At 41.9% G+C, this 18,518-nt stretch overlaps 1 protein-coding gene across 3 annotated transcripts in view; it reads right to left on the bottom strand.

Moving 5' to 3' along the window:
• Positions 1–18,518, bottom strand: part of ercc6 (excision repair cross-complementation group 6) — a 54,424-nt gene that overhangs the window by 9,270 nt on the left and 26,636 nt on the right. For all 3 annotated transcript variants that reach the window (XM_072491717.1, XM_072491718.1, XM_072491716.1), the window contains 9 exons: positions 17,917–18,052; positions 15,853–16,023; positions 11,159–11,335; positions 9,398–9,514; positions 4,303–4,398; positions 3,644–3,862; positions 2,675–2,785; positions 2,386–2,505; positions 1,513–1,607 (listed from right to left, as the gene is read on the bottom strand). In XM_072491717.1, the coding sequence (XP_072347818.1) occupies positions 1,513–1,607; positions 2,386–2,505; positions 2,675–2,785; positions 3,644–3,862; positions 4,303–4,398; positions 9,398–9,514; positions 11,159–11,335; positions 15,853–16,023; positions 17,917–18,052 (1,242 nt within the window). The remainder of the gene's footprint in view (positions 1–1,512; positions 1,608–2,385; positions 2,506–2,674; positions 2,786–3,643; positions 3,863–4,302; positions 4,399–9,397; positions 9,515–11,158; positions 11,336–15,852; positions 16,024–17,916; positions 18,053–18,518) is intronic.

The following is an 18,518-nucleotide window of genomic DNA, read 5'->3' as shown; positions in this document are numbered from 1 at the left end:
AGCATGGTGCCGCAGTGGTTAGCACCACTGCCTCAGGGCGCCGAGGACCCGAGCTCGTTCCCGGCCCTGAGTCACTGCCCGTGTGGAGTTTGCACATTCTCCCAGTTTGTGTGGGTTTCGCCCCCACAACCCAAAGATGTGCAGGGTAGGTGGATTGGCCACGCTAAATTGGCCCTTAATTGGATAAAATGAATTGGATATTCTAAATTTAAAAAAAGATGGTCTCCTGTGTAAACATAATGCTTCAAATTGTGTGTGTTTGGGGGGAGGGTGCTCCAGCAGGGTTCATTTATGTCATTGTGCAGTGAGAGAGCTCGCACCCCTACTAAGAAGCGTCATGTAAATAGGACAAACTTGTTAATAGTGGACTATTCAAAAACAAATGACTGGAATAGCACCATCAGCAGATCTTACTCCACGGTCCATTTCTAATTGATTTCATTCAAATAATGAAGGTTGGTTGCAGGAAACCTGAAATACTGGGCATGCACAGCTGGCACCTGAGAGAGAAAGGCAGGTTAATGTTTCAAATGGGATCCCCAATCAAAACTTTAGTGAAGGAATGATGTGGAGATGCCAGGCGTTGGACTGGGGTGGGCACAGTAAGAAGTCTTACACCAGGTTAAAGTCCAACAGGTTTGTTTTGAATCACTAGCTTTCGGAGCGCAGCTCACCTGATGAAGGAGTTGCGCTCCGAAAGCTAGTGATTCGAAACAAACTTACTGGACTTTAACCTGGTGTTGCAAGACTTCTTATTAATGAAGGAACAGTGGGTAAAGACATTGCCCTCCTATCTCTGGGGCGTGGGTTTAATTCAAGCCGAGACTAGCAAAGTAATATTTCTACTTCCTGTTGTTATTAATGGTGATCAATTAGAAGTGTTAAACCAGACTTAATTTAGTCACTAGTGAACATGGACCTAGAGTTCAAAACCACTCCTAATTCAGTTACAATTGTTAACGTCGCTCAGAAATGCTTTGGAAGCATGGCCGATGTTAGATATGAGACACTAACACTGTCTTAATCAGGGCTGTTCTTCTGAAGCTGGACTCAGGTATTCCGGTAACCCAATAGAGGGTTTCTTAAAGGTGAAGAGGTTCAATCCCCAGGCTGTAGCATCTCTTAATTTATTGTAGGGATCCCTGCTGAAACATTAGACCGCTCTTCTCTTTTGGAACCGATTTATTTGCTGAACATTTCCAGCATTATCTCATGTCACTTGTATTCGTGTTTCTCTATCTGTGTTTCACTTTCACATCTCTACATGGACAAATGCAGAAAAATACAATTGTACTTTTAACTTAAGAGTACTCGGAGTGGCGGGGGAATTGAGAGTCAACATCTTAGTGGTCACCCAGTGTGAAATTAAAATGTTCCTGCTTGCTAAAGCATTGACAATAAAACAAAAGTGGATCCTGGGCTAATGTACAATGTCGGCAAAAAGCAACTGACAGTTTACAAAGTTTAATAAGACAGGACAAGTCACAAAGCCATTCCCAGTTTTGGGCAGACCTGTGGTAGATTTTTTCTTCAATCGATCCGGCTGTCAGCAACCTGTAAACAGTAACTTGTTTTGTTTGTCCTATCCTCCAGGCACGCTCCCTGGCCTAAAAGAATGAGCATTTAGTGATTATAATCCACCAGTTTCACCGCCGCTGAGCACAGCACTTCAGAATCAAATGTCAAACGTGGAAAGTGCAAGCACAATTCATTTCTTTAAACTGCTACAGTTCCAAGTCATACATTTTTTTATTGCTGAAACGATGAGCCTTTATTGCAGGGAAACATTCTACAAGTAGGGCAAAGGTTTAGTCACATTATAGTTTAGTAAAAATTTGTTACAGCCCCACCTGCACAAAGCAGTCATATTGCTAGAATTCCAGCAGTTTTTAATTAAGTTTTCTACAAGCTTTATACTCGCTCTAATTGCTGACAGCTGAACAACTATACTGCATACTCCCAACCACATGTGAATCAGCCGCAATTGTGGGCAACACTTTATTTCGGAATACCCTTAACAACGGTGCAAAGTGAGCTGTTTAGTGTCAGCATTGGGTCAGGCATTTCAAAGCAATGCAGATTATTTCAATATGTACAGTTCTTTCTCAGGCATGAAATCTATCACATTCTCTGTCCTGACCAGAACAGCTTAAAGCAGCATTGCCACCAGGGTATATGAGGTAATAAAATGTACAGATTGCAGATTTTAGTCGCCCTCAATGTAACGCACGCAGTTTGCATTTACGAATATACATAATTGCTAAATAACTGCTCTAAGTGCACGTGCATTTCTTGATGTGGCATTATGCGGGGTACAGACGAGAGATGAAAGCAGTGCAATGATTCAATGCTGTTTGCATTGACACAAAGTGAAAAGGGTCCCACCTGTATGTCAGTGCTCGGGTTCCAGTCAGGGTCGTAGATAATAACTCGGTTTGCTCCCGTCAAGTTAATTCCCAAACCGCCAACTCTAGTGGTAAGGAGGAAGACAAATATGGAGGAATTCTACAATGCAAGAACAGATTTTTGTATTTAAAAAAATTGTTTGCCCTTTCAAACAAATGGCATATTTCTTCATCAGAAAGGCAGGCAGGCTTGGCATGTACTAACAAAAAAAAAATTCATTGATGCAGCACAGAAGAGGATGAACAGTCTTTTTAAAATACATTATTACCTCATTGAACCGAGAAATAAGCGTCTGTCTGGAACCAACGGTAGTTGTTCCGTCCATTTTAAAATAAGTATAACCGAGATTTCGTACAAACACCTCCAAGATGTCCAACATCTAGTAAATAATGGGGAGAAAAATGCACGTTTATCTGGTTTGTGGAGGTAGATCTTAATGCAATAATATATAGCTATCTCCTGAAAACCAATTAGAAATTAACATCGCATACACTTTTCATACAGTATCTGCTCTAAGTTTGCCATCTATATTGTAGAGCAGAATACAAGGAGGCCATTCGGCCCATCGAGTCTGCACCGGCCCTTGGAAAGAGCACCCTATCCAAGCCCACACCTCCACCCTATCCCCTTAACCCAGTAACCCCACTTAACCTTTTTGGACACCAAGGGCAATTTAGCATGGCCAATCCACCTAACAAATCTATTATTTGTAACAGGGGTACAGATCCAACAGTGCATTGTAGGGACACAGAAATGTAAATATTCAACAAGATGGTCTTTAGTTTCAAACCTGCCTTTGTTCTAAACCCAAATGAAAGGACAAGAATCTGAATATTGATCTGTTAAAAATCACAGCTGAAAAGGTGGCAAAACACATTTTAAGCAACATTACCTGGCAATCTGTCAAATTCTTACACTGCGATGTGTGCTAGGTCTTTGGCTACTATTTAAAATATTTAAATCCTGACATATATAATGTGAATATGTGTTATTTTGAAGAATGTATAAAAAGGTACAGTTTGAACAACCCAGAACCAAAAAGTGGGGGGGAGAAAGGATTAACTTCAATCAGAAGTAGTGGGAAACCGTAGAGAGTTAAAATAGAACCAAAACAACAAGTGTAACAAACGCCTGAAATCTTTGTTTGTGTTTGGCTGTGACGAGGAGTTAATAATCGAGTTTGTTCCACTTTGTACAATTGTGAAAAAATCTTGGCGTATCTGTTGAACGTGCTAACCTGTCGGGATTGAGAGAAAAGCAGCACGCGGTGTCCTTGTTTGTGCCAGAGTTTCAGCAAGGCATCGACGACGATCATCTTCCCAGACCGCTTCCAATACCCAAAGTGCTCTTCTTCAGTCAGCTGCTCCTCGGGTACCCCCTTCAGGATCTTGGGGCCACCAGAAAAGAGGTCGGGGTGATTGCAGATCTTTCGGAGAGCTATCAGGCCAGAGAACACCTATATTTAGGTGTGTGGGGGAAATGAAGGGAGGAAAAAAAAAGCAGAAGAGAGTCTAATCAATGTCTTGACTGTGTTCCAAACGCTATCCAAATATTAACATGTCTACTACGCACGACATAATAACTTGTGTGCAGGAGGCCTCGGTACACAACATTGGATTGTGCGTGTGGTGTGTTTGGACGGCACATGTGTCCAGTACTGATAATAAGCATCTTCTACGTCACACCACTGAATGGAGTTCCTTAATTATTTATCAAACACTTGAAGCTCCATTTGGTATCCTCTGTAAGCACTCACGGATTCATATCAAAGTTAAAGAAGAGCCTGTCATTGTTTCTGCAGTAGACAAAAGGGGGAGCTCACTATTCCTAACCCCTTCCCCGCCCTGAAGTCGGAGCAAGCTTCCTTATTGAATGTAGAAAGCAGCAGTGCCAGACCTGCATTTCTCTGTTGAGAATTTGATAGACTTCCTTGGAATCTATGAAGGTTTGGTAGACTTCACGTTGTTCTTCTGTTAAGCGACAAAACAGGACCTACAATAAAAGTTTCAGAGTCAGTTTTCTTTGCATGAGGAAAATCCGGCAACTTGGGGTTTTCGTACAAAAGGCTCCGTGACTAAAGGGTTACTTTGGTTTCTTAATTCAATAAATAAAGAGCAGGCAGGAAATATGCTGCTCAGTTCAAAATTGTACAGAATATTAACAATTGCAGTAAATTGACAGACTCAAGATCAGTCAGAGGACAAGCAACACAAACACAGATTCAAGTGCAACACCCAAAGCTCCTGTATGCTCAACAAAAATAATCCATATGACTGGCGCCTTTCAAATTAACCCGAAAAACCCTGCTGATCAGACAGCTTAATGCTAAACCATCCAGGTCACATTCAGCAATCGGAATGCCGCTTTGACTCTGTTCAACCAACTCAACTAATTCAGATCAGTATGTCACCAACATAACACAAGATGTGGATTTTGGTTGAGGTTTGCAGTAAATCTGTAGAATCCCGGCACATTGAGTCTACACCTACCCTCCGAAAGAGCAACCGACCGACACCCATTCCCCCGACCCATCCCTGCAACCCCAATCCACCTAACCTGCACATCTTTGGACTGTGGGAGGAAACACATGTAGACATGGGGAGAACGTGCAAACTCCACACAGTCACCTGAAGCTGGAATTGAACCAGTGTCCCTGGCGGTGAGGCAGCAGTGCTAACCGCTGTGCCACCCTAATGTTTCCTAGATGTTTCTCTTTTTGCTTTGTGGTCTCATCCACCCCTCAAGCATAAGAAGCAGACAGCGTACCAGCAATGGTTTTTAAAAAAATTGTCATACCTTTATTTTTAAATTTTTTGGGTTCGGCATGAATAAAATGCGAACGTTAAATTGTGAATGGCAGGCAATAGAGACATGATTCCAATTTAGGGGTGGTAGCTGTAATCCTAATTCCAAATCACAGACATGTGAATGTTTTGAACCTTACAATTCCTACAGCGCATACGGATAGTGAAGAGGATTGTCAGAGAACACAGCAGAAACCTGGGCAGCACGGTAGCACAAGTGGATAGCACTGTGGCTTCACAGCGCCAGGGTCCCAGGTTCGATTCCCCGCTGGGTCACTGTCTGTGCGGAGTCTGCACGTTCTCCCCGTGTCTGCGTGGGTTTCCTCCGGGTGCTCCGGTTTCCTCCCACAGTCCAAAGACGTGCAGGTTAGGTGGATTGGCCATGCTAAAAAAAAATTGCCCGTAGTGTCCATAAGGGTTGGGAGGGGTTATTGGGTTGCGGGGATAGGGTGGAAGTGAGGGATTAATGTGGGTCGGTGCAGACTCGATGGGCCGAATGGCCTCCTTCTGCACTGTATGTTCTATGTAATCTATGTAATCTATGATACAGTTGGAGACTTGGGCGGAGAATTGGCAGATGGAGTTTAATCTGGACAAATGTGGGGTAATGCATTTTGGAAGGTCTAATACAGGTGGGAATTATACAGTAAGTGGCAGAAACCTTAAGAATATTGACAGAGAGATTTGGACGTACAGGTCCACAGATCACTGAAAGTGACAACTCACGTAGATAAAGTAGTCAAGAAGGCATACGGCATGCTTGCCTTCACCAGTTGGGCAATTGAGTATAAAAATCAGCAAGTCATGCTGCAGTGTACAGAACCTTAGTTAGGCCACATTTGGGATATTACATACAATTTTGGTCACCACACTACCAGGCGGCGGGGTAGCACAGTGGTTAGCACTGTTGCTTCACAGCGCAAGAGACCCGGGTTCGATTCCTGGCTTCGGTCACTGTCTGTGTGGAGTCTGCACGTTCTCCCCGTGTCTGTGTAGGTTTCCTCCGGGTGCTCCAGCTTCCTCCCACAAGTCCCGAAAGACATGCTTGTTAGGTGAATTGGACATTCTGAAATCTCCCTCAGTGTACCCGAACAGGCGCCGGAATGTGGCGACTAGGGGATATTCGCAGTAACTTCATTGCAGTGTTAATGTAAGCCTACTTGTGACAATAATAAAAATTATTATAACGATGTGGATGCTTTGGAAAGGGTACAGAAGAGGATGTTGCCTGGCCTGGAGGGTATTAGCTATGAGGAGAGGTTGGAAAAACTCAGATTGTTTTCACTGCAACAAAGGAGGTTGAAAGGCCACCTGAAAGAGGTTTACAAAATTATGAGTGACATGGACAGAGTGAATAGTCAGATGCTTTTTCCAGGGTGGAAAAGTCAATTACTAAGGGACATAGGTTTAAAGTGCGAGGGGGAAAGTTTAGAGGAGATGTGCGAGGCAGGTTTTTTCCACACAGAGGTTGGTAGTGCCTGGAATGCACTGCCGGGGAGGTGATGGAAGCAGATACGATAGCGGCGTTTAAGAGGCATCTTGACAAATACACAAATAGGATGGAAATAGAGGGATACGGATCCTGGAAGTTCAGAAGGTTTTAGTTTAGACAGGCATCAGGATCAGCACAAGCTTGGAGGGCCGAAGGGCCTGTTCCTGTGCTGTACTGTTCTTTGTTCTTTCTTTGCAGGAGGCCATTTTGTCCATCAAGTCTGCACCAACTCACTGAAAAGGCACCCTACCCAGGTCCACACCCCCGCCCTGGTGCTGTGAGGCAGCAGTGTTAACCAGTGTGCCACCGTGGCGCCCTATCCTAAGTATCCTTTTCGATGAAGAACTAACCAGATAGCAGAAGGAAAACCCAAGAACAATGCATGGAGAAAATTCCTGAAATCTCCTACATTTCCACTGGGTCACCAATCCTCCCATAAATCCAGAATACATTAACCACACAGGTACAATAGTCCCTGTGAAAGGTTCGAACTGATGGGGAAAAGGCAAGAATGGGAAGGAGTGGGATCCAAACGCCAAGGAAATGTTCTTGGCTCAACTGTGGTGTACAACCACCCTCCATGATTAAGATAGCCCAAGGCAGCACACAAGAATCAGTGCATGTTGCAAGCGAGATCTAAAAGCCAATCCATGGATATCAAAAGGATATTAACCTGTAGACCTGAAAATTCTGCCGATCCACTGCAAAATAACTAAGAGCAATGCTTTGTAATGGCCTGGTGAATTACCCTCCAATGCTAAGACGTGTGAGGCTTCTTTACTCAGTTTATATTTTCCACACACCTGCCACCAGTCTTGTGGGATCACAGACTTTTACCCACAGAGCAAATCTGGTGGAGTTTCAACTTTAGCAAACTGCAGTTCACAATGTGAAGCAGAGCAGATGTCCTCCCATTCATTCTTTGAAATATTAATGTTCCAGCTCTGCCCCAAGCTCTCTCAGGGCTCAGGCTGACTTGATGTCAAAATTGACTTAAAAAGGTGGAGCCTTCCTCTGTCTCTGTAGAAGAGGAGCTAAAGAGAGAACGTGCTGCACTGTCATCCGATGTTAAACATTCTGCAGCAAGGTTTGGGGATTCTCAATATAATGCATTCTGTTGATGGTTTCAAAGGGCATCAACAACCACAAGGCAAAATTCCTGTTGTAGCTGATAATATTCTCAACTCTCTTCCCGCCCCTTCCCCACAACTACTTTATTTTATTCTTGGGAAATGAGCATCCCTGACGAGGCCACCATTTATTGCCTGTCCCTCGTTGCCCAGAGAAGGTGGTGATACGACTGAGTGGCCTGCTAGGCCGCTTAAGAGATGAATTAAGGGTCGATCAAGTTGCCTGAAGGACAATAAATGTGCCTGCTGGGTTTTTAACCACAACCCCACACTTTTTACTCAAACCAGCTTTTTGAAATTATTTCGAAGATTTGAATTTATATTCTGAAATTTCTTGGGTGGGATTTGAACTTGCGATCCCTGGATTGCTAGTCTAGGTCCCGGAATTATCGGCCGAACAGGAATGCACGACGCACTTTAGGGAGGTATTTATATCTTTTTATGAAGTGATGATGAATGTTACATCCACAATATAATGCAACAGCATTACTGAATGAAGTGTTGTGCATTATTGATGATCACTCCACTTTGTGATTAGTTCGGTCTTTAGCTTCTGCTTTTATGCTAATCACTAGTTGCTCTTTGTAACAAACAACTTTGCTGAGATATAATACTACCAATTCTTAAAAATCACATTAAAAAAAAATTAAGACCACACTAATCTTACCATTTGTTATTTGCATGTGCGGTGTGTTTGATACTGAATGACACGATAGGCTCCTAATTAAAGAATAATTTGCAATTACAAAAAAGGGTCATTAAAGTTATTGGGATAAAATTAAAAACAATGCACTTCCTCTTTAATTCAACTATAACTTATCCAGGTAATTAAAAATTCACAGAGCACAATTTTAAAAGCACAGTCAGCATCTGTGCTCGCAGATGTGGAGTGCTCTTATTTTTTGTAGTAGGACTGAAATCTTTTGTTATTTTGCATTCATTTCCCCTGCTGTGCTTTATGATGGCATTTAAATATTTAATGTAGCTACTGTCACACCAAGCTCAGGGAGAGAAGGACCCAATGAAGCTCTGGAGGTCATTCCTCCCAAATATTTTGTTCAGCTGTTCTTTAAGCAAACCAGCCATCATCTGGGACTCTTGCTCCGATCTCAACAGCAAGCTCCTTCAAATTGGATTAGCTGTTCACTTTAAAATTAAGATGGTGCAGCAATTAATACTATACCCCGCTCTCCCCAAAAGTGATGCAAAAAATAATCAACTTATTAATTCTGAAATCTCAATAACTCAGTGGGTAATTGCATACATAAATTGTGGGCAGAGAGCCTGAGCATATCAGCAAGATCCCAGGTGCATTCTCTGTGCGGTGTTGTCAAATAATCTGAACCAATGCAATAACTGGCACAATAATTGGTCGGCACCCCCTGCTAAGAGCAGGAGATTTCCTTTTCCAGGCAATGGGGTAGGGCAATGCCGTGGGGTAGGAATGTAACGTGGCCTTGTTATGCGACAATATGACAACACTTGGGTAACTGAAGCAGGGATTGTACGGAAGGAAATTTGCTTTCAGCCATTAAACCGCACCCCCCCCCTCGTGTTTTACTCACCTGTTCATTCTTGTCCGGCAACGCCAGATTCATTTTTACGTCTGCTTTTATTCGTCGCAGCAGATACGGATTTATGGTGTCCCGTAAAACGCAAGCACACTTGTAGGCAGTTTGCACCTGAGAACATTTTAGAACAACTTTTAGGAGGGTACACATGTAGGTCGCAATAATAATAAACCAGCGGGGACACATTGACAAAGGGATAGTTAAAAGCAAAAATGTGCTTTGAGGAACGCTAACCCGCCACTTAACTGAGTCCTTAGAAATGACATACAAGTAAATTCATTAAGACACATTACGAAGACATTTTATTGGGCACAGTAACAGTAACAAATCTCGCATCAATCCGGTCTTTTCTATGTTTATTTAGCCAAATTAAATCGAAAAATAATGCAGGTCAGGTAATTAATACTGCAAAGTTACTATTAACTATAATAATCTTCCAGCAGTACTGATTCTTCTGGTGACAAATGTGGCTTTTATGTTCAATTCTTAATGATACCAGTGCTCCGTTATACTAATGTTTGGTTCTATGTGTAATGGCTTAGACTCAACAATACAGTTCAGAGCTCTCAGGAGGACACGAAATGGAAGTTTTATTAGCTGTGCAAGTCTTACCCTGAGGGAAATGGCCCTTTCATCACGGTGCGTTATCTTTGTGTCTAATCCTATATCAGCCCAAATGCCATTTACCACTAATCTGAGTGGTCTCAAGATCAAAAAGAACTCTGCAGGAGGCCAGCACCATGCCACACAATACAAAACGATTAGTGCCTTCTCGCCACGACATAAGCAGGCTTAAGGAAGAGGAAAGATCATCACACAAGCTGAAGGCTGCTTTTAGTTTAGAGAACATATGGCAAAGTAACGGATCAGTTGTACGAAAAGGGCAGAAATTAAAATACACGACTGAAACACCTACTCAATTAACACAGGCGCTTCAACATGAACAAGACTTCCGTTACTCAAACAAAATCTAATATAATAACACGACACCAAAAAAAAATACAACATCAGTGGAGGTAAATTAATTAAAATACTGCCGCGATTAAAAGAAAAAGCTGCAGATTCTGAACAGCATTTAAACATGTTCTGCAATGGAAAGGAAACATGTACAGTCAGTATTTCAGAAAGAAGACTCTTTAGGGGCCATGAACCACCACATTGCTATGGGGTAGTAAAGGAAATCTATTTCCCATTCTTGCCATCTCTCCTCTTATTTCCAATTCGATAGCGGTATTTTTAACCTTTGTTTCTATCTTTTCCCGTTTCTTTTTCAAGGCTCAACTTTCTCTTTTGTGGGTATTTGTCCAATTCTATGACCTTCCTCTTTCCATTAATATTGTAAAAATTAAAAAGTGTGAATGATGGAAATAATAATAATCTTTATTATTGTCACAAGTAGGCCTACATTAACCCTGCAATGAAGTTACTGTGAAAATCCCCCAGTTGCCACATTCTGGCGCCTGTTCGGGTACACAGAGGGAGAATTCAGAATGTCCAATTCACCTAATAGCAGTCTTTCGGGACTTGTGGGAGGAAACCGGAGCACCCGGAGGAAACCCACGTAGACACGGGGAGAACGCGCAGACTCCGCACAGACAGTGGCCTAAGCTGGGAATCGAACCTGCGACCCTGGAGCTGTGAAGCAACAGTGCTAACCACTGCTCTAAAGCAAAAGAGGTTGCAACATCACTGAACTCGTCCTGTTCACTTGATTCATTATTTTGTACAGAAAGCATGGTTTTCCCTGTCTCATACCTGAACAGGTGAGGCGTTTTGATAGCCTCCCATTGTGATAGGGACAGAAAACTGTTCCATAAAGACTTGCAACGTTCCCAGCTTTCCTGGAAAAACAAAGTCAAATAAGGACCACAGCTCCTTTAGGTTATTCTGCATCGGTGAGCCAGACAGGATAATGCGGTGTGGAGTGCGGAACTGCAAAGAGGATCAAAAATAAAATATATAAAATCACGGCGTTTCTGCAAAATGTCCTCAAGTCTTGTAAAGTACTATTGTTAACTAATCCCAACATACGTTTTTCAAAATTTTCAAAATATTCGAAGTTTGGTAGCCCAGAACTATTGCTGAAAAAGGACATTTTGTTGAAACCTTTTATCTTGCCCACATCAGGACAATCGCAAGAATACCGATGTCAGGGGAAACATACTGGATGAGAAGAGAGTGCCGATTGGTTGGCAAATTCACTCTGGTCGAGGCTTGCCATGGAGAATGCACCAGCAAATCATGACGGACAGTCTGCTGCCAAGCATTGTTTGGAAATTTAACTGGGTAGCTTGATTCTGATTGATGGAGGCATTACCCTGAGGTATGAACCAGTGAATGGCTATCACTTATTTTGTTTAGCTGAAACAGGTGCAATGTGTGTACATGGTCGTTCTGTCTCCCTGTGTGTTAATATGTAGCATCCAGTGCGCCACACTGTAAGCCCGACTGATAATCTTAAATTAATAGTCAGCGTAAATTTTGGCAGACTTAGATACTTTACTACATCTAATCTCTTACACTTTGCATGTTTTCGATATGTGGATGATACATTTGCCATATTTAAACCTGTAGCAGCATGCAATAATTTCCTTGCATGTCTTAATGGGCTCCATCCTGTGCTCAATTCACCTTTGAAATGGAGCAGTCATCCTTGATATACTTGTTGAGAAATCTGCCAGAAATCAACCACGGTCTACAGGAAGTCTACCTTCACTGGCCAAGTTATTCATTGAGATTCTTACAGTTCGACACACTGTAAGATTGGCCTCGTCAGCAACCTTATAAATAGGACCCAAGCCATTTGTTCACCATGCAAGCTTGATGCTGAAATAGGGTTGCATCAAAGACGTCCTGCAGGATGACTACCCTGATCAGATAACTTCGCCATATATAATTGCGTAAACCCATGACCGGGCCTAAGGCCGTCGCTGACAGCCCTAAAAAGTCCCAGTCTAACTCGCATGGCATCTCAAAACTTTGAGCAACAGGTGAAGATAACTGTTTCATGCTGCTACTGTACAGTAGCAACAGGAGTGGTATTTGCCACTAACAGGTTGCTGCTGTTAAATCAAAAGGCATTCTGCCTATCACACAAAAGAGCAACGAGGCATCTGAATTTCAGTGTCAGGGTGATGCCAGGTACGTCTCCCGTATGTCCCAAACACTGACGGATAGTATCAAACAGCATGTCCCTTCCATGTTTGCAATGGGCAAAGTTCAAACCGTACCCAACCAGCCCGTGCTTGCAAAACACAAAACAGTGTTGAATATTAGATGTGATTCCTCGATTGGACAACATTTCCTAAACAATCCTCAGCGTGCTAAAAATTTGCTGATAAGCAATTTAAAATCATTAGTTGGGCTCACTCTGTGGCACATTTTCATGTACTGGAAGCTACATATATTAATACACAGGACCTGTTTTTTGCAGACAGAAAGAACATTGCACCTATTTCAGCTAAACAAAATAGCCGATAGCCATTCGTTGGTTCATTCCTCAGAGTAATCCTTGACTATTCAGAGTCAAGCTGCCTGGTTTTAATTCTCAAACAATGCTAGGCAGTTAACTGAGACACCACATTCTCAATGGCAATGCCTCTACCAATCAGAGTCCACTTGCCAGCCAATCAGCGTACAGTATACTGATATTGGTATTCTTGCGATTTTCCTTTCGTTTTAAATGTATTTTATTCCAAACTTTCTTGCGATTTTCCGGACGAATGCAAGACAAAAATGTTCGACGAAACATATTGTTTCAGCAATACTCAGTTTCCTGCACTACACTACATTTTTAGATTTGACCAGATTTGCTGCACAGACTGGAATGAGTATCCCTAATAACCTCATCTAAACAAAGGAAAATACACACAAACACACCTGCCTCCCCTCCCCACTATCCCTGAATGCTGGAAGTACAGTGATTTAGTAGGCAAGGGTATCAAATGGGACAGATTTTATACTGAAATCAAAGCAATACGTTTTTGTTCTGGTCTCAATTGAGCAGCATCTCTGTACCCAATTGGGCGAGAGCTGATTTGGAATTCTGGAACTCTCTCGATCCTGGAGAGTTGTGGATGTCCAATCGCTGAGCATATTCAAGACTGAAATAGTTAGATTCTTGGGAACTAAGGGATATGGGGGAAATGGTGGGGAAGTGAAGTTGATGGGAGAAATTCAGCCATGGTCTCATCGAAAGACAGAGTGCTTGTTCCAGGGGCTGTATCGTTTATTCTTACTCCGATTCTTTATCTTCATAATCATACACTCAAAGCTAGTCCCTAAAGATGAATGCCAATCCAACAATGGAATTACAGGTGATTTTCTTTCAAAATAAACCTGTTGTTATTGGTTTGCTATGCTGCTTAAAACCCTCCATCAAATAATAAAATTGCTAACACTGTGGTATAGATACCATGAAGGTACATTTTAATTTTTGCTACTCTTAGTGCTGTTAATGCACACTGCTTGCTTAAGTGCAAGATCATTCTAAAACTTACATTAAATAAATCTCTTTAAATATTTATCTACATTAAAAGCATTTATGATTCAATAAAGCTGTGCCAAAATTAAGTTCACAAAGATACATTTAAGAAGGAAATATCTGAGATGGTTCACATAATGGTATGTAATAAGATTTATCCATTTGCAAACAATGATTCAGAGTGGATCTCACCACCTTTTAAATATCAAACTATTGTGAAAAATTGTGATTACCTTTCGTGTGAATTAATTTTCTTTCCTATCAGTTTAATTTGTCTCTTTGTAAATGTTTCTTTATGTAGGTAATTAGCACGCAGGAAGAGTCAAGGGACTACCGGCTAGAAAGGCAATAAATGTTTCTGAAATTAATGAAAACAAAATATTGCGGATGCTGGAATTCTGACAAAACCAGTTGTGAAGTATTATCAACCAGAAACTTTAAACTCTTGTTTCTCCTTCTCCACACGCTGCCTGACCTGCTGAGCATTTCTCGCATTTCCTGTTTTTGTTTCTGAAATAAAGTTTGGTTTGTGACCAGTGGCTGATTCCTTCAAACCCTCTCCCTGCGATTACTGGATATTAGCAGCAGTGATTTAAAGCTAAAAGCTCCCTGGAACAGGACCCAAGTAGTGCAGGCTCCTTAAAGCAAGTACTATTTTGCTTGAGTACACAAATAGTTCATAACTACTATCAACTGTTACATGATAATCATCTACTTGAAATGTCAATGAGTCAGTAGAAATGTAAAAATCAATTACCAAGAGCTAAACATTGGATTTTACTACATATTCATATAAATCTTTAGATGTTACTTTGTGCACCATGTGATTCTGGAAAGTGGGAAAAACATTTCAGAAGTTAAAAAATTGCAGTAGGTCCCAAAGTGATTCTTTAATTGCGTACAAACTCACAAAATTAATAGTAAAACTCAACTGTGCAAAATAGATGAATGAACCTTTTAATGAAAGATTTGAAAACCAAAAAAGGAGTGCCACGTGTAAAGGTCTCCATTTGTGAAAATTGTTTTGACTTGGTTTTAAATCGAAAATATTGCTTGGTCCTCAGTTGGGATAAGTGCAGCCAGCAAAAATGACTTGATTAAATGATGAGAGTTAATTATAAAATGAAATGGATCGATAGTGCAGTGAAGGAATTTGTTTTGCAACATTTCAGTAACTCTATCAAGCCACTTCTGAATTGTGCCCCATTCCCCCAATGCGTTAAATTTAAAATCTGTGTCCTTTCAACCCAAGCTCATTGCCCGATCTCTTCCAGCTTTACATATAAGCACCCTGCTGCAGCTTTCAGTCCCATGAATGCCATCTTTGTATGTCTGCTCCACCCTTCACCCAAAGGCGCTATCTCGGTGCACTCTCTGGAACCTCCTCCCTAAACCACATCTGCTCTCACGCTGCATTTAAAAATGTCCTTTAAAATCTAGTTCTTGATGAAGCTTTCAGACATACACTAATAAAACTCTCACCACCGCTCAGCAACCTGCCTCCTATTTATTTCTTTACTTTCCATGCCTTGCAAAACACAGCGAGACGCCTCCTGCATTAAAAGCACGATTCAAACCAAGGTTGTTGTTGGTTTAAAATTGAATGAAGCTTTTAGTTCCCCCTCAAGCAGCCAAGTTAGGCAGCAATCTAGCCCCATGTTTATTTCATGCTCATTCGGCAGCTGGCCAGTAGATGGCATACACTTTTAAACACACAACATTTTGCCACCCGGCGGGCTGAAATTCAAGAACCCTCTTGGCGTCTCTGTTGAAGTAGCGGCCAAAGTCCACCTGGTTTGGCCGACCAACATGACCCGGCGGACTCTTAAAGAGCATCTGAAGTGGCCTGGCGAGAAGTTTGGTTATAAACGCCATCACTTAGGGATCTGCAGCAAATCTGGTCTCAGCTGTGCTGAACCCCCCCCCCGTACCCAAGGGACAAATAGAAAGATATTTACTCCGGTACCTGTTTGCACGCAACAGTAACTGCAGCATTTGGGTTTCGGATTTTGTGCCCTTCGTCTAAAATTACATAATGCCAGTTGTATTGCGCAATGGACTCCTGCATTATTCGGACGTAGGAGTAAGAGGTGATCAGAATGCCATCACATGCTGCAATCTCTCGAATGAGCCTCTCCTGCAAGATCAAAATACATTATGTTGCGATTGCAAGGAGAGATACATGCACGGAATTCTCACTGTTTTGTATGCACAGAGTGATCACAAAAATCATTATAAAGTGTACCAAGACCTCCATCAGCAGATGTAATACTCAACTCATCTCTCGCGATTTCAAATTAAGTGCTTGTAAAATATGTAACCTCTCCCAGTTTTTGCAATTAATAAGGGACGTCTGCAATTAGCCTAACTCGATGAACACAGTTCTGCTATCATTAAAAGACATTTTGTGAAAGTGCTGCTGTTGTTATTGATGCTCTGGAGACCAATCCCTCCTACAGGGCAAATAGTGGACTGTTAGAAAACAACAGCCATAAATCACACTGTCAGGTACCAACAAAACAGGACTTAAATGCAGGCACATGAAGGCCATTCACAGCAAACAGAGCATAGGAGATTCACAGTCATGAATTGCTGAACCTGTAATTAATTTAAAATTCCTTCAAGCAAAATTTTAAATAAACAACGTCTTGTGCTGACAAGGGGAAAAAAAAAAGATACAAGCAAGGAAGCTCCATGTCAAAGTGAAAAGGAAACTGGTCTTTGTCAAACCTCTGAATAAATGCACGTAACAAATAAAGCAATCCTTTTGTTTCTTTTTCCATGCTAGTGAACCCTCTAAAGCCGGAGACGAGTCTTTTCCATTGCAATGGAAAATGTAAAAAGAGTTTTATATTCAGGATTACTTAAAAAGGCATGAGAAGCGGACTACTCCCTGCATTACCTTGTTCTAGTTATTTATCATTAAAATCAATCGTATTGGCAGATGATAGCTGATCCATAGGTACACATGTACATGGGCACAATTAGATCAGAAAACTAGTGAACATTTCACGGAAGAAGCAACTGTTTTCCAAGAACCATTGCTTATGGAACTTGTAATGTTTCAGCCAAGCTTATGCGATGATCAGCTGGTTGAATCGTACGTGTGCACTGCATTTTAGCTGGCTTCTATACTTAAGCCTTTGTTAACACCAAAGCTAAATAGAAACAATTCAAAAGAAACAAAATGTTCGCTCAGTCTTCCTGCAGCAAAGGTTTTGTTGACTTTTCCGCCGAGTCAAACACGACTTATAAATGTAACATAATGTACAGCTGGGAATGAACACCAGGCAGTAATCTGATCGATGTGGTTCAGAAGACATATTGAGCGAGCCATCATCGGAATATAGAAGTATTAAAAAGGAATTGGAAAATAGTGACCGAGCCAATTCCAGGTCTTAGGGGACGAAGATATGACGCAAGCCTCAAATGACCAAGCCGTTTTTCTGCGGGAAGGTCTGTCGCAGGCTTTCACAAGAACGCTAGAGATGGATGGCGTGGAAGAAAAATGACCTTGAATAACGAGCGTAGGACTACACGTCGGAGGTGCAGAACTCACAGACTTTTGACAAACAGTCATCAGCCCGAAATATTAACTCGGTTCCTCTTTTCTCCAATGCAGCCTGACCTGCTGAGCGTTTCCAGCATTTTCCGTTTTATCGGATTTCCAACATCTGTCGTACCTCGCTTTTGTAGACACATTAATAACCCGCCTAACATCAGTGTGTCGGGCTAGGATAAGACTATGAAATGAAATGAAAATCGCTTATTGTCACAAGTAAGCTTCAAATGAAGTTACTGTGAAAAGCCCCTAGTCACCACATTCCGGCGCCTGTTCGGGGAGGCTGGTACGGGATGCGTTGATGCGTTGCATCAATATTAATCAGTGTCCTTCGCTTTGTGCTAAACGGCTACAGTTAACATTCTTATCATAATTGGGCAATGACTTTTCTGCATTCATGAACATCTCGGATCATTTTATTGTCTGGAAAGAAGCGCCACGGTGATCCCAGCCTCCCAAACTACCAACCTTCCTGCTGGTGAAGGACCCTGTCTCATGCAGGACCGCCACTCTGAACGGGGGCCACCACGTGTGGAATTCTTTCACCCACTGATGCATCACCGTTGCTGGGCAAACAATAACCACAGGTCCCAAACCCTCGTACCTTAAAATTTGAAAAGGGAAAAACAAAAGCACGTCACCAACTTTTAAGTTCGTATCTCAAGGGTTCAACAAGACAACTTTTCAATCAAAAATCAAGTGACGCAGGTTTTGTTTGTTTGATGGTCTCATGCAACTGTAAATATCATTAGACTCTGAGGCAGGCAAAGGTCGCTGCTCAGCGAACACCATGGAGTTCTCCAGGGCACAGCTACGCAAAACCAACAGCTTGCAGAAGAAAAACAATGAGGTGCAAGTCTGCGGGGGCAGTAAAGTACATTTGCATAATGCAGCCTTTTTTAAGCATTGACTGACAGCATCCAAAGATATTCATTACTGTGTAAAAGCTGGGGATATTGCGTGCTGCCAAAGGAGATTTTAATGCAAGATTTAATAAACTAAGCTAACAATTTATACAGGCGATTTAAAATTCTGTTTACACAAACTATCGATATTGCGGCGTCAGTGAG

Source organism: Scyliorhinus torazame, chromosome 28, assembly GCF_047496885.1.
Source record: "Scyliorhinus torazame isolate Kashiwa2021f chromosome 28, sScyTor2.1, whole genome shotgun sequence".
NCBI classification, from domain to species: Eukaryota; Metazoa; Chordata; class Chondrichthyes; order Carcharhiniformes; family Scyliorhinidae; genus Scyliorhinus; species Scyliorhinus torazame.
The sequence above is the reverse complement of the archived record's forward strand: the minus strand, read 5'-3'. Positions and strand labels throughout refer to the sequence as shown.